Here is a 14,168-nt window from a genome sequence, read left to right on the forward strand (position 1 = left end):
TGCTCCTCCTCCCAGTGCTGTCCCCACTCCCTGAAAGCACTGTGGACATTTAAAGCATTTGAAGCGATTCCAGCTTCCAGCAGTTAATGGGAATGAAGTCCTGGAGGCTGCTCCAAAAGCTGCCCTGAGACCTCAGTGAGCTGGAGGCTAACCAGGAATCTCATTTCTGAGCCCAACTGCCCATCCCAGTGTGACTCTGGGTATTGAGTATCTCGGTGTCCCAGCACAGAGGGGAAAAACATAAACCGAGCTCACGTACTTGGGAACACAAATAGAAATGAGGGAATTGTTCTTCTTGTGGATTGTTCTTCAGCAGCAAAGCAGGGGCTGCTTTTTCCACAGATCCTTCTGAGGATTTTCTTAAGCCTTGTGTCCTCTCCTTGTTCTTCTATTCGAAACCGTCCCTCTGCTTTTGTTTTGGGGTTGTTGGACTGAGGTCTATTGTAGAACAGATGCCTGCAGCTCATTCCTCGGTTCCCAACAGAAGATGTGCTGTTTAAATAACATCTATATTGTGACTGTTCTTTGCTGCAGTGACAGCTTTGATCTCCTCTGAGTCCAGCTGTGGACGTGCAGGACAGCACTCGCTGGGGAGCACTGCCCAAACTGGGGTGAGCAGCAATGCCTCGCTGCCCTTGCTTGTGGCCACTGGGCCTGGAAGGATCCCAACCCCTGAAGGTCAGATGGTCTTGTCAGGAATACATGATTCCTGCTGGAAATTATTTCCATGAGATCAGAGAGATAGATATAATTAGCAGAACCAAGCCAGATAGGATTCTTCCAGGAACAGCTGTGCAGCCAGCAAAGTTATTGTATCAGAGATTTTTTTTTCAACAAATATTTTACAGAGTCATATTTCTTTTTACAAGAAAATGGATCTTATCCCAAAAGGATTTGCTGTATGGCAAAGCCAGACAAAGAAAGGGAAGCTCGTGGTTTATTCTTGTGTCCCTGAACAGTGCATGGTGTGATAAAGTGCTACGTTGGTCTGAGTTTTATTGTAAGATTGCTCCATTTTGGAGAAGCAGCAGTGCAATCCCTTCTGAGGGGTGCCTGGGAAGGGCTGTCCTTCCCAGCTGGGTTGGAGGTGTGATGCAGGACATGTTCCTGCCCCCTGCCCTGCCCAGGAGCCCTTCCCTGGGACTCCTGCAGGGAGGAGGGAGCTGGTGCTGAGCAGAGCAGGGGTAACTGCATTTACCATGGGGGCTAGAAAGAGACCAAAAAGCAGTTTCCACCCTTGTTTCTCTCCCTCCTAAAGAGACTGACCCCTCTTTAGTCAGGTTGCCCCGAAACAGAGGTGCAGCTGGAGGAGCAGGCAGAGGTAACCTTGGAGCCCTGAATTCCTGCCTTTGTAGACAATTGGGTGCTTATAGCCAACCCCTGGCACCAGTGAGCCAGGAGCTGCAGCACATTCCAAATATTGCTCTATTTAAAGCATCCCAGGGCTCCCAGAGCAACTGCAGAGGCAAACCTGAACCTGCCATTAAACTACTGAGGGGAATGGCAGAACCAGGTAAGAGGCACAATTAAATGTGAATGTAATAATATACTGAAATTAACAGATTGAGCAATGCAGTGTGAACACACTCAGCTACCTGTGTTCTTGTCTGATACACTATATATAATTTACTTTTCAGTAAGAAAGTGTATTCTCTTTAAAAGCTAATTCTATTAACAGCTTGGGTTCCTCCTGTATTTTTGAATCCTACCAGTTTTGTTTTCTGTATGTTTTGTAGTTGTTGCTCCAGGTTAGCTGACACAATAGGACAGTGTGTAAAATGGGTTATGTTTGACAGCCTTTTTGTTATACTGTGTGAAGCTGAGCTCCAAGTGTAGTGCCAAGTGAACACAGCATAATTTAGATTTTAACCCCACAAAGCTCAAGTGGCAGAGCAAAATGAAATTTTAATAATGACCTTTCCATTGTAAGCACACTTCACTCTCTCCAAGGAGAAAAGGCAGTTTATTAAAATGCATTTTCTATGTATTGTAATTTTTTATTTATTTCATTTAAATTTACAACTGTAGCTGTGGTGTGTGCTGTGTGCACAGTTACTCAGGTAACGCTTGTGAAGGGAACTTTTAAATACATTTTCATAGCTACATTCAAAGTTTGTAAAGACTTATTTCCTGGTTTTTTTGCACCACTGACTCTGGTATCTAGCGTGAGTTTCTGCTGAGGTACAAAAGGACACTGAACAGTTTTTATTTGAGTTTTCATTGATAGCCTCAGAAATGAACACCCGGGTTCAGGGCAGGACTTTTAATGTTTCATATTTTCATGGCAGCACACGCAGGTCCCGTGTCCCCTGGCAGAGACACTGGGCAGCCTTGCTGAGACAGGTGTGCTGTGCAGAGCTTCACAAGAACAACGTGGCAATCCTAAAATTAGCAGGCATCCCTCCGAGTGCCTGCTTGACCTAAGCTGTGCCAGGTGTTGTGGTTAGTTTTACACAATTCATGTAAAACCTGCAATGCTATTAGCTGTGGAAAGATGTGCTGCAAGAGGTGCAATATATTGGTAAGTAATAGCATGTCAAAGGTTGTTATTCTGCTTTCTGGCAAGAGTGTGCTGCTTGCAGGAACATGATAGAAGGGTCCTGAAAATCCTGATGTTGTATGGAGATGTAAAGCCAGTCCTGCTTCAGTGTGCTGCACAGAGAGCCTGGCCTGCCCTGGGCTCCTCTGAGCCTGGTCTAAGCCTGCCCTGGGCTCCTCTGAGCCTGGTCTGGGCTGCCCTGGGCTCCTCTGAGCCTGGTCTGTGCTCCTCTGAGCCTGGTCTAAGCCTGCCCTGGGCTCCTCTGAGCCTGGTCTGAGCCTGCTCTGGGCTCCTCTGAGCCTGGTCTGGGCTGCCCTGGGCTCCTCTGAGCCTGGTCTAAGCCTGGTCTGGGCTCCTCTGAGCCTGGTCTGGGCTGCCCTGGGCTCCTCTGAGCCTGGTCTGGGCTGCCCTGGGCTCCTCTGAGCCTGGTCTAAGGCAGCTGAGCCATGGCTCAGCACCTGGGATGTTGCCACTCCGTTGCTGGCCGTGGTGGGACAGTTGAGCTGCCCCTGCAGGGTCCTGACCCCCTTTTCTGTGCCAGCCCAGGCCCCGCTGTCCCGCCTGCTGGTGCCCGTGCTGCTGGCGCTGGGCTGGATCCTGGGCTGTGCCCTCGTGGTGTACATCGTCTTCTGCTGACCAGGGAGGGCTGGCAGTGCCACACAGCGCCCTGCGGTAAGTGATGGGTCACAGAGAGCTCCCTGCAGTGACAGCAGTGTCACACAGAGCTCCCTGCAGTGAGGGCAGTGTCACACAGAGCCCTGCAGTCTCACACAGCAGCCTCCCCTGCCCTACTTGGCACTGCCATCCTTCTAAATGCAATTTTCTGTGTCTTACAGGTCAGAAGAACCTACAATGATGTTGGATGAGAAGAACACAGAAGTTCAGTTTAGATTTCTAATTCTAAAATATGTATAAAATAAGTTATTTTTAATATCAACAATATAAGTGTCGTGCAACTTTTTATCCATTAGGAAGAATCACCAAACCAATTTCCCTGTTTTTGGATTATTTGCAGTTTAGGGAGTGGATCTGGGAATCTTGTGGTAAATCAGATACCTGCCTGCTTGCTGAACAACAAACTTTTAAAACAGGTACTACCCCCTAAGGAATGTCAAGCTTGGCAGAAGCAGGCAAGGGTTAATTCCTCATGGGGCCTGGGCAAGGAATTTCAGCCTTATTATAAGGAAGATCTCTTGGAGTCCATTGCTATGAAACAGGAACATTGCATGTCCTTGGGAAGGAAAAGGCCAGGCTCACTGAGGGCTGTACAGCTGAGTGTGCCTGAACCCCAGGCTCACCAGGGCCCGCAGTGTCCTGTACTGGGGGTTGCCTTTTTAATTAGAATTAATGAGAATTGGAGATAATTGTATTCCCCCAGTCAATAATGAGCATGTGAACTGCCAGTGACTTTGCCATTTAAATCACAACTGAGCATCAGATCACTGCATTTTCACTGACAGCTTTGGGCTCTTGAGCATGAAGATTTTTCTGCTGAAGAACTGTAGTTCTGAGAAGATGAAATGATTAATAATTCAATCCCCAGTTAAAGCAGAGAATTTATTGTGAGGGGCATGTCTGGAAGATCCCAGCAAGATGTATGTTTAGGGGAATGTGGAAAAACACTTAACAACGCCTGATGGGGTTAAATAGAGAAAGAAACTATTTTTTTTTTACTCCTGCTCACATAATTTGTATAATTCTGAGAATGTGAGGAAGGCACATCAGTTAGACATCCTGTCTCCATCTGTGGGCACTGTCTGGTGAGCTTGGGGAATGGAAACACAAATAGATTTGGCCATAGTGCAGCCATGAACATTCCTGGGCCACTCCAGCAGGCAGCAGGAGCACTGAAGTGTGACATTCCATTTGGGAACTGTCTCCACAGTGGGTTTCTTCACCTGGGGGTGAGCTGAGGGCAGAGGGGGATGCAGTCTCATCAGATGTCCTGGAAGAGAGGGGCTAAGCCCTGGAGGTTCTCAATGCCTGCACGATGCTGTGTCCTGTGAGCGCCTGAGCAGGAGTCCCTGCAGGTGGGAGCATCCCCCTGTCCCTGCAGGTGAGAACATCCCCCTGTCCCTGCAAACATCCCCCTGTCCCTGCAGGTGGGAACATCCCCCTGTCCCTGCAGGTGAGAGCATCCCCCAGTCCCTGCAGGTGAGAGCATCCCCCTGTCCCTGAAGGTGGGAGCATCCTCCTGTCCCTGCAGGTGGGAGCATCCCCCTGTCCCTGCAGGTGAGAACATCCCCCTGTCCCTGCAGGTGGGAACATCCCCCCGTCCATGCAGGTGAGAACATCCCCCTGTCCCTGCAGGTGAGAACATCCCCCTGTCCCTGCAGGTGAGAACATCCCCCTGTCCCTGCAGGGGCTGCCTGAGCCCGAGCCCACCTGAGCAGCCCCCTCGGGCTCTCACCCCCAATTCCTCGGGGTCTGAGCCCACCCAGATGGATCCAGCTGTGCCTCCACAGCGACCACGTCTGTGTTTTCACAACTCACTTCATTTACCAGGCACAGAGGGAAATTGTTCCGAACGGTCCCGCTGGCCCAAGCAGCCCTTTGGGTGTCTCACAACGCTGGAAATCAAATGTTTCCAATTAAAATGTTACAGAGATAAAACGTAAACACTACAATCTGGTTTAGCTTTACCTGATTTTTGAGATTTGGTTTGGCAGAGCAAACCAAAATAACTCTCCAGGCTGGCGTCAATATCATCGAGCTGACTTGCTGTACACAAAGCAGAAGTTTCTGCCAGTTTTATGTGGTAATAAAGAGAGGATTATTCCAAGAAAATATGCATCCCCCACGCTGTTGGAAGATCACTGAGCACTCTGCAGTGACCTTTTGTAACCACCTTCAGACAACCCACTCGGGTGTCTGCTCGTGGTGCAGCTGTACAGCGTGAAGCTCTCCTTACGTGCAGGGCTAAAAGGGGTAGCAAAAGGATTGGGGCTTTCATTCCTGAAAAATAAAATGAGTATTTGAGAGCTAGGTTCTTTTCTCTCAGAGGGGTGCTAGTGATTGAGGGGAAAAAACCATGCACACTCAGATTTTTTGCAAAATGCTGGTGCTACATTATTAAAGCAAGGTGAAACCTCAGTGTCAGGCCACCACAATAGTGTTACAGTAGGATGCCAGGCTTGCCCCACAGCCTCTGCCTGGCTTTCCCTGTTCCCCTGAACAGCTCTTGGAGTAAATCAGGTAGAGAGGAGTGTCTGCCCTCCTGTCCTGGGATGTTGTATGTGGCATCCTGGAAACTTCCAGGCTCATCTTTATATTCTTTCAGTTCTCGTAATCCCATTTAAGGGTGTGGGTGGACATAGAGCATGACTGGTGCAGAGCAGAGCTGTGGGGATAACACCTGCCTGTGGACCAGAGTTTGGGACAGGGATAACAGCTGCCTGTGGACCAGAGTTCAGGTGGGACAGGGACAGGGATAACACCTGCCTGTGAACCAGAGTTTGGGACAGGGATAACACCTGCCTGTGAACCAGAGTTTGGGTGGGACAGGGATGGGGATAACACCTGCCTGTGAACCAGTTTGGGACAGGGATAACACCTGCCTGTGAACCAGAGTTTGGGACAGGGATAACACCTGCCTGTGAACCAGAGTTTGGGTGGGACAGGGACAGGGATAACAGCTGCCTGTGAACCAGAGTTTGGGTGGGACAGGGATGGGGATAACACCTGCCTGTGAACCAGAGTTTGGGTGGAACAGGGATAACACCTGCCTGTGAACCAGTTTGGGACAGGGATAACAGCTGCCTGTGAACCAGAGTTTGGGGTGGCATGTTCCCAGTCCCATGTCAAGGACAGTGGCTCCAGGGTGCTTTGCGCACCTGCTGCATCTCTCCTGCCCCAGAGGCTGCCACCAGCCCAGGAAAGAGGTTCACCTGCTCCTGGCTGCTCCCGGAGCGCCTCACACACCTGGGCTTACCTGTGCCCGTGACCCCGTAATGCCCCAAACCTCCCCAGCAGGGCTGCCTCACCTGCCCCCGCCCTCAGGAGCCCCTCACGGCCCTCGGAACCCCGGCCCGGACCTGCGGGCACCTGGAGCCCCTCACGGCACCGCCCCGGTGTGAGCCCCGGCCCACCCTGCGGGCACCTGGAGCCCCTCACGGCACCGCCCCGGTGTGAGCCCTGGCCCAACCTGCGGGCACCTGGAGCCCCTCACGGCACCGCCCCAGTGTGAGCCCCCGGCCCAACCTGCGGGCACCTGGAGCCCCTCACGGCACCGCTCCGGTGTGAGCCCCCGGCCCAACCTGAGGGCACCTGGAGCCCCGCACGGCTCAGGGAGGAGGACCCCGGCTGAGGCAGGAACTCCAGCTGAGGCAGGATCTCCAGCTCAGGTAGGATTCACGGCTCAGGTAGATCCCAGCTCAGGGGGGATGCCCGGCTCAGGTAGAACCCAGCTCAGGTAGATCCCGGCTCAGGTAGATCCCGGCTTAGGTAGAACCCCAGCTCAGGTAGAACCCCAGCTCAGGTAGGACCCCAACTGAGGCAGGATCTCCAGCTCAGGTAGAACCCGACTGAGGCAGGATCTCCAGCTCAGGTAGAACCCGACTGAGGCGGGATCTCCAGCTCAGGTAGAACCCCAGCTCAGGCAGGATCTTCAGCTCAGGTAGAACCCAGCTCAGGTAGATCTCCAGCTCAGGTAGGACCCTGGCTCAGGTAGATCTCCAGCTCAGGTAGAACCCCGGCCGGGGGAGCGGCGGTGGGGCCCTCAGGGCCATCCAAAGCGGGGCCCAGTGCAGGTGAGGGCATTCCCCACCTGTGCAGGGCCCGCCTGGCTCTGCTCTCGTCCCCAGCCCTGTTCCAGCTCCCTCCCGGTGCCCGAGGCTTTTTTTGGCCCCTGTTCTGTGCAGAGCTGTGCGGAGTGTCGGTCCCTGTGTGAAATGTTGGTTCCTGTGTGAAAACAGAGGCGCTCTGGGTTTCCCCTCGCTGCGAGAGGCTCGCTCTGCCAAGGCCGATCCTGGGAGCTGTGAGAGGGATTTGTGGTCTGTGGTTTCTGACCTGTGGGGCTCAGGGGCAAGCACTGACATCTGTTTGCAGAGAATTTGTATTTTCATAATTCCTACGAAGAACACGCACTGCATTTGGCTCAAAATTTCAGTTTATTATCAAAATGTTTTGATCAGATGACAGAAATCTAAAAGGACATAGGTTTTTAAATAGACCTATTGTAGCAGTCATCTGAGGCATCTGGTACTTGGTTTGGAAATGTCTTTGCTTTGATAAACAAAGCAGTAAGTTCCTTTGCAATCTGCATGAGGATGTTTAATACATATCATTGCAGATTTAAAGCCTTTTACCCTCTTACTTAAAGCTCCTTCAGACTCTTGCAATCAGCTGTGCAGCTTTCCTGATGTGAGGACCGACACTGATCAGAACACGTACAAGTTATGTGGAGGATCAGAGCCTAAGCACTGACAGTCAGCCTGAAAACTCCAATGTTTGTGTCCTCCATTGGAGAACTCAGTTTGTAGGCTTTATCTTATTGCCCATACCATGCTTTAGTCCAATTTCCCAGTTCTATGCAGCCACTGATAAAATATGTTACAATACTTCAAGTCAAAAGTGTAGCTCAAGATTTAAATATAAAAACTATGATTTATACATTACTAGAAACTTTAAAAAAGAGCGACTTTAGAGAAAGCAAGATAAAGCTTAGAAAATGCTGAAAGGGTCTTTGATCTTACAGATTATTGGTACAGAAATTAATAAATTACCAATTTCAGTTGGGCTGAAAAGCTGTAAATTAACTGTTGTAAATAAGGACTTCAGGTAATACACACTGGAGTAATTAGTGAGATGTTACTTAAGTACAGCAGGTCTTTGGACTCCTCTTGTATAAATGGTTTCAAGTAAAACTGAAAACATTTGGTAGAACAGATTTCCCGTAACGGCAGAGGGTACAAAGTCTGACACTGCGAAATAAGCTGTCGTCTCTGTGTCGTGTTACGCTGGCTAAAATATGTGTTACTGAGTCCTTCCCTCCTCCCCTGACCAGAAATCTGCATTTCCCAGTGGGGGGATGATGTGTTCCATGTAATTTACAGTGCACCCCAAGAGGCGCTGGCCGCGGGGCGGGGCTGCAGTGCAGGTGAGGTGTGGCTGTGCCCTGCCAGGTGACACTGCCAGGTGAGCTCGGTCCTGGGGGCTCTGGGGAGAGGCAGCCCAGCGCTGCCTGCGCTGCTGAACGGGGGATCTGGGCTTTGCATGTTACCAGGGATTACAGCCGAGCCTCCAGCATGTCCCGCTCAGCTTTCCTCCCTCCTCCCTTCTCACAATCGATGCAAAGGTCTCTTTTCCTGGAAAGCTCCTGGAGGTGTGAGCTTTGCAGGCCGTCACCAGACGCGGCACTTCTTGGCAGGATCCATGCTGTCTCTCGTGGTGCACGAAAAGGCTTCTGCAAACTCCGGGGAGTTCTGCAGTGAGCCCAGGACCCTTTAAAACAAAGCAACAGGCTGTCATTGCTGCCCGCCGTGGTTGGAAACAAGCCCGTGTTTTGTAACTTGTTTTGTTGGGTCACCTAGCTGGATGTGGGGAACGCCCGCTGCTGAGCTCGGACTCTTGCTTCATTCCACCTCAAGGGCTGCCTGTGTTTTCTTCTTCGGTTTGTCTTGCCCCTGTTGCAACCCCAAAAACACAGGACCTGTCCCTCCTCAGGGCTGGCTCTCACAAGCCAGTTCTTTCACCTACAACAGATTTCTTGCCTGTCAGTAGTTTTCACTGAGGGCTTTTTCAGCTACGTTTTGCTGACAAGTTTCTTGGTGAAGGGAAAACAAGGTCAAGGGCTGTGGTGGTAACTCGTCAGTGAATGTTCATTTACATTTTTACACCAACCAAGTTTTAACTGAGATCATACTGCTCCTCTGGGCGTTCTGCACAGATTTTCCAGTGAATGACTTTCTGGCAAAAAGTCTCATACAAACAATGGCTTTCAACTCAACATGGGAGGTGAGTATGAGGCCATTCCAGCTTAGGCTGATTTTATATGTGTAATTGTGAACATGTGTGAATAGATCTGCTAAGACTCACTTGTTCCTTCAGGATTGGGAATACAGCAGCACATACCTATGCAGGGAAACAGGTCAAACACAGATACTGATGGACGTTGATTGTGGCCCAGAAGTTCTTTAAGGAATTGGTTTTTTGAGTAGTTCATTATTATTCTGAGAATTATGTTCATCATTAGAACCGGGGTGTGCCCACAGAAGCTGAGGTGAAGTTCAGCACTGACACCTGCAATACTTCAATTGCTCTAGAAGGCCAAAAGTGACTCCCTGGTCTTGGGAGCCAGCAGTGGAACAGGAGATGGCACAGAAAAAGGGTCATCAAAAACCTCATGCATTTTGGTGATCTAGCTGTGCTTCACTGCTCCAATGAACAAGGATTGTTAAAATGGGATGTCTGCAATTAAAAATTTCTATGAGGAGCTGCCTGTCCTACTTGTAAGGAGAAGCAGCCCACAGTCAGTGTAGCAGGTGTTGCACTCCCCACATAATAATCAAGAAAGGCACCTTGGGAGCCTTTGTGACACTTGTGTAGTATGTTATTAGGTTAATTTTGGGGGTATGCCTCATGAAATGTTTTCTATTTTAGAGCTCTTAGGGAGCCTCATCCTGTAAGTGACTGCCCATTCTGAGAATGTTGTCTGGTTTCTCATGAACACTTGCACCATTGCATATAAAGTTTATAGCCTGTCCTACGGAGGTACAGACAGCACAGCACAATCTAACTTATCCAGGGTACACACAAACACAGCTTGCTGCGCCGAGATGCTGAACTAGTCAGCTTCAAAGGCCTTGTACCTCATCCAAAGCAGAGGCACTGAGGTTCTGAAGAGCCTCTGGAGCCTCATTAGCACTGAGAGCAGACAGGAATGACTGTAGGAGCTGGTGCACAAGCTGCCTCTGGGAGAGACCCCTGTTAGCACAACCCACCCGCACCCAAACCAGGCGAGAGCAGTGAGGGAACAGTCCCTGCTTTCACTACATAGCTGAGTGTGTGGGATAAACAAGGTTTGGTGAAAAGCCGTCAGAAGGAAGATACTGGGATTAATGTAGTGGATTGTATCAGCACAGAGCTTGGCTGTTGTGGACATGGAGCCTGGAGATGACTCAGCCTTCAGCAGATGCTGTGATGGCTGCACTACACTGATACCGTGGCACTGGACCAAACAGGTTTATTTGAGCACATTGTTACTCTGATGATGGATAGGCTGCCCTGACTGCAGATAAAAAGAAAAGATCCTAGTCTGGCTCAAAGGCTTGCACCCTGAGCAGCCACACTTCCTGCATGGCCCTACTGAATTGAGCCCAGCTGATCCTGGGAAGGCTGGCTGAGCACACCAGCCACAAAATGCACATCTGCTATCGTACCACAGCACACGGGCTCGCTAAGAGTGAGGGGCAGTGATCTCCCATTGATTCTGCCCGTGGCTTCAGTGGAGGATGAAAGTTTATCTGTGCTCTTGGTGTACAAGAACCCTCTCAGGAGCTACTGTGGGAGCCAGGGACTGGTGGATGAGCCCTGGATTCCAGACACAGCCACTGGGACTCTGCAGCAACAGTCACGCAGTGACAGCCAGGTGATGCTGTGTGTCCTGTGGTGGAGACTGTTCAAAGCTGCTCCACAGTGTGGACAGAATTCAGTTGGATCTTCTCAAGGATGAGACAACAATCCCACATCCTTCCTTTGCCTGTGGAGCTGCCTGGGAAGGGCTTTGCCCGTTTGGGCAGTGCTGGGCTGGAAGGGCCAGGGACAGCCCAGCCTGTCTGTCACCTCCCAAGCAGCCCCATGTGCTCTGCCTGTAGATGTGTGTGTGTCAGAGCTCTGCCTGTAGGTTTGTGTGTGTCAGAGCTCTGCCTGTAGGTTTGTGTGTGTCAGAGCTCTGCCTGTAGGTGTGTGTGTGTCAGAGCTCTGCCTGTAGGTGTGTGTGTGTCAGAGCTGCCCTGGGAAGGGCAGGGTGACCTCAGCTCCCCCACAAACAGCTGTGTTCCACCTCGGCCCTGCACAGCCCCTGCTGCCCCTGCTGACCTGAATTTGCCTGGGCTGTGCACGTCTGTCTTGATGGAGTTCACTGCATATTCTGGTCTGTACGTTCCACACCACACCTGCACAGGTAACAGAGAAAAGCATCGTTAGCCTAGGATTTTATAGCAAGAGACCTGCTGTCATTTAACTGTGAAACACCGAATGTTCATGAGAATAAATTCCACATTAGAACAAAGAGACAAAAGGGGGTATTTTGTTAAAAAAAGCACATCACTGTCCTCAGACAAAGGCACTTGGGCACAAGGCACTTCCTACCAGGCTTACAGGTGGCTGAACTGATTTCTTTAGGGAAGATAAAAATCACCTAACAAGACTTTATTTTCACTGCTTTGCAGTGAACACTGCTCAGCTCTGCCAGCTCTCAGTTAGCCCACGGCAGTGAGCCTGTTCTGACTTGCTGTTAAACTGTAATGTCAAGAGGTTTTCAAAGCCCTTAGGCAAGAAGTAAAGGCTACCTGTGCGAAGTTCAGAAAAAACAGCTGTTTGTGGTTCATGTCTAGGCCAGGAAGAAGTTTTTCTTTTCCGTGCTTTCTCACAAAGTTTTCATAGGCCTGTAGAATGAAGTGAGTAGAAATGTTACCACTCCCAGCATTTTTCCAGTCAAAATGAAACGATGACAAGGAGGAACATGGATTCTTTGACATAATTAATCGTTGCCTGCCTTGGCCATCCATCCGACATGTGCCACCTTGAAGCAGAAGACATCAGGGACATTTCTTAGTACTGCGCTATCAATTATCTAATGATGCGTTATGAAAAAGAGATTTTTTTGTCCACTGTGGGTTTTTTGGGGTTTGGTTTTTTTAAAGTGAATTGCAGAAGGCTATAAAGCCTTGCCATAGTAAGAACAGCTGCTTTCATGTTTCTTACGGAGATGTGTCAAACGATGTGCTGTTAGTGTATCATCACTGCTGAAAGATGCTGGAGAAATGCTCTGCCTGAAGTCAGTGCCAAAGCCACACACGAGTAAAGCCAATCAACTGCCCAAGTGCAGCTGAGGAATGAGCAGATAGCAGGCCCATGGAAAAGGCTCTGGAAGTTTCCATGGCTAACAGCTGAACGAGAGCCAGCCGTGCCACAGCCCTGCAAAAAAGGCCAGTGTTGTACTGGGATGTGTAAACAGGAGTGGCTTATATGAAATACATGAAGTAATCCTTCTACTCCACTCGGTGCTGGCCAGGGCTCAGCTGGAGTGCTCTGTCCAGTTTTGGGCACTGCCCTTCAAGAAAGATGTGGAGCAACTGGAGAGAGTCCAGAAGAAAGCAGCAAGAATGAGCAGAGGTCCAGCAAACATGACCTATGAGGAAAGATCGAAAGAATTGGGTTTGTTTAGTCTAAAGGAGAGAAGTCTGGGCCTTGGAGCATGTTAGTCCTCAAATATGTGAAAGGTCACAGGAGAGAAAGGAGCAGCTTGTTGTGTTTGCACTGTTGGAGGCAGAGCCACAGGCACTGGCAGTGCCACGAGGAGGCAGCGGGAATGCTCCTCTGGGAGGCTGGAAGGATGCAGGAGGGCTTGATTCTAACTGCATGGAGAGGGCGGTGGGATACTGACCTCTCAAGATTCCTTTTGGACCTTTTTTACTGTTTATATGATGTCATAATAATTTTTAATACTTCTGACCTAATTTTTCTGGCTACTCCCATTCCTTTCAGAAAGCGTATCCCCTTTCATGGCTTTGTACTTTGCACAAATATTCCAGTAACCAAAGATCAGACTAATCTAATAAGCTTGATACCTCTTTTAGGCTTCCAAATCATTCCTTAAACTGTCATTAATAATTGTCTTTGCCCTCAAACATGTCCATTTCCAGTGAGAGTTGGAGAAGCGTGAGTTGGCCCATGCATCCCAGAGCTCTTTGCTGAGCAGTGACAGCTCTCAGTTGGCAGGTGCTGAGTGTTTTGCCACAGAAGGTGCTCAGGGAAGGAGGATCACCTTGAGGTTTGCAGCTATCAGATTTGTGAATAACAAGGACAGCTGACAGAGAAGCTGACTTGCCACTCTCCCCCAGACCATGTCCACAAAAAGAACCTGTGCCTCTCTGTCACTCTCAGCAGCAGCCAGCCTAGGGAGTCCAGCAGCTGTCTGAGGAAGAGAAGGAAAGCAAAGCCAAAAAGCATCCAGCTCCATGGAAGGCTTAGTGCAGGGAGTCCTGTGTCTTGGGATACCAGCACAGAGGGCCCAAGTCACCTGCACAAGATGAAAAGCAAAGTGTTTATGCTTATGGGTCAGAAGAAAGTCATTCTGCCCCTCCCTCCTGGCATGAGAAGCCTGGTGAAAGGACAGCCAGAGGTAAACAGCTGCTGGTATCAGCACTTTCTTTAGGTCATGGTCCAAGTGTGAGCCAGTGAATGTTTCCATTCCACACATTCCTTATTCACAGAGGGGAAAAAAATGGAAAGAGTTCCCTAGGAACAGGTAATCTGTAGCCTGACATGATTACCAGGATGAGAGAAATACCACAGCTGGCCAGTAGATTTAACCCAGGCCTTGATGGCACAGTAGGGCTGGTCCTGTCCTGGTCCTGTCCCTGACACAGAAATTGTGTTTCTTCTTCCAAGGCTATGAAACTGATTT

The 14,168-nt window shown here is 49.8% G+C and overlaps 2 protein-coding genes across 4 annotated transcripts in view; one reads left to right on the forward strand and one right to left on the reverse strand.

Annotated features, from left to right (window-relative positions):
• Positions 1-1,417: 1,417 nt before the first annotated feature.
• On the forward strand, positions 1,418-3,484 carry STRIT1 (small transmembrane regulator of ion transport 1). The gene is made up of 3 exons (XM_030280772.4): positions 1,418-1,513; positions 3,081-3,211; positions 3,376-3,484. Exons 1-2 carry the CDS (start codon positions 1,501-1,503, stop codon positions 3,173-3,175), a joined length of 108 nt encoding a protein of 35 aa, XP_030136632.3. The 5' UTR covers positions 1,418-1,500; the 3' UTR covers positions 3,176-3,211; positions 3,376-3,484.
• A 4,144-nt stretch (positions 3,485-7,628) lies between these two features.
• The window catches only part of MME (membrane metalloendopeptidase), a 31,979-nt gene continuing 25,439 nt past the window's right edge, over positions 7,629-14,168 (reverse strand). For all 3 annotated transcript variants that reach the window (XM_030280375.4, XM_072933301.1, XM_072933303.1), the window contains exons 21-23: positions 12,049-12,144; positions 11,576-11,652; positions 7,629-8,980 (exon numbers count right to left, since the gene is read on the reverse strand). In XM_030280375.4, the coding sequence (XP_030136235.4) occupies positions 8,881-8,980; positions 11,576-11,652; positions 12,049-12,144 (273 nt within the window). In that variant the 3' untranslated portion in view covers positions 7,629-8,880. The remainder of the gene's footprint in view (positions 8,981-11,575; positions 11,653-12,048; positions 12,145-14,168) is intronic.

The sequence above is a fragment of the Taeniopygia guttata genome, chromosome 9 (assembly GCF_048771995.1).
Source record: "Taeniopygia guttata chromosome 9, bTaeGut7.mat, whole genome shotgun sequence".
In the NCBI taxonomy this organism is placed as follows: Eukaryota; Metazoa; Chordata; class Aves; order Passeriformes; family Estrildidae; genus Taeniopygia; species Taeniopygia guttata.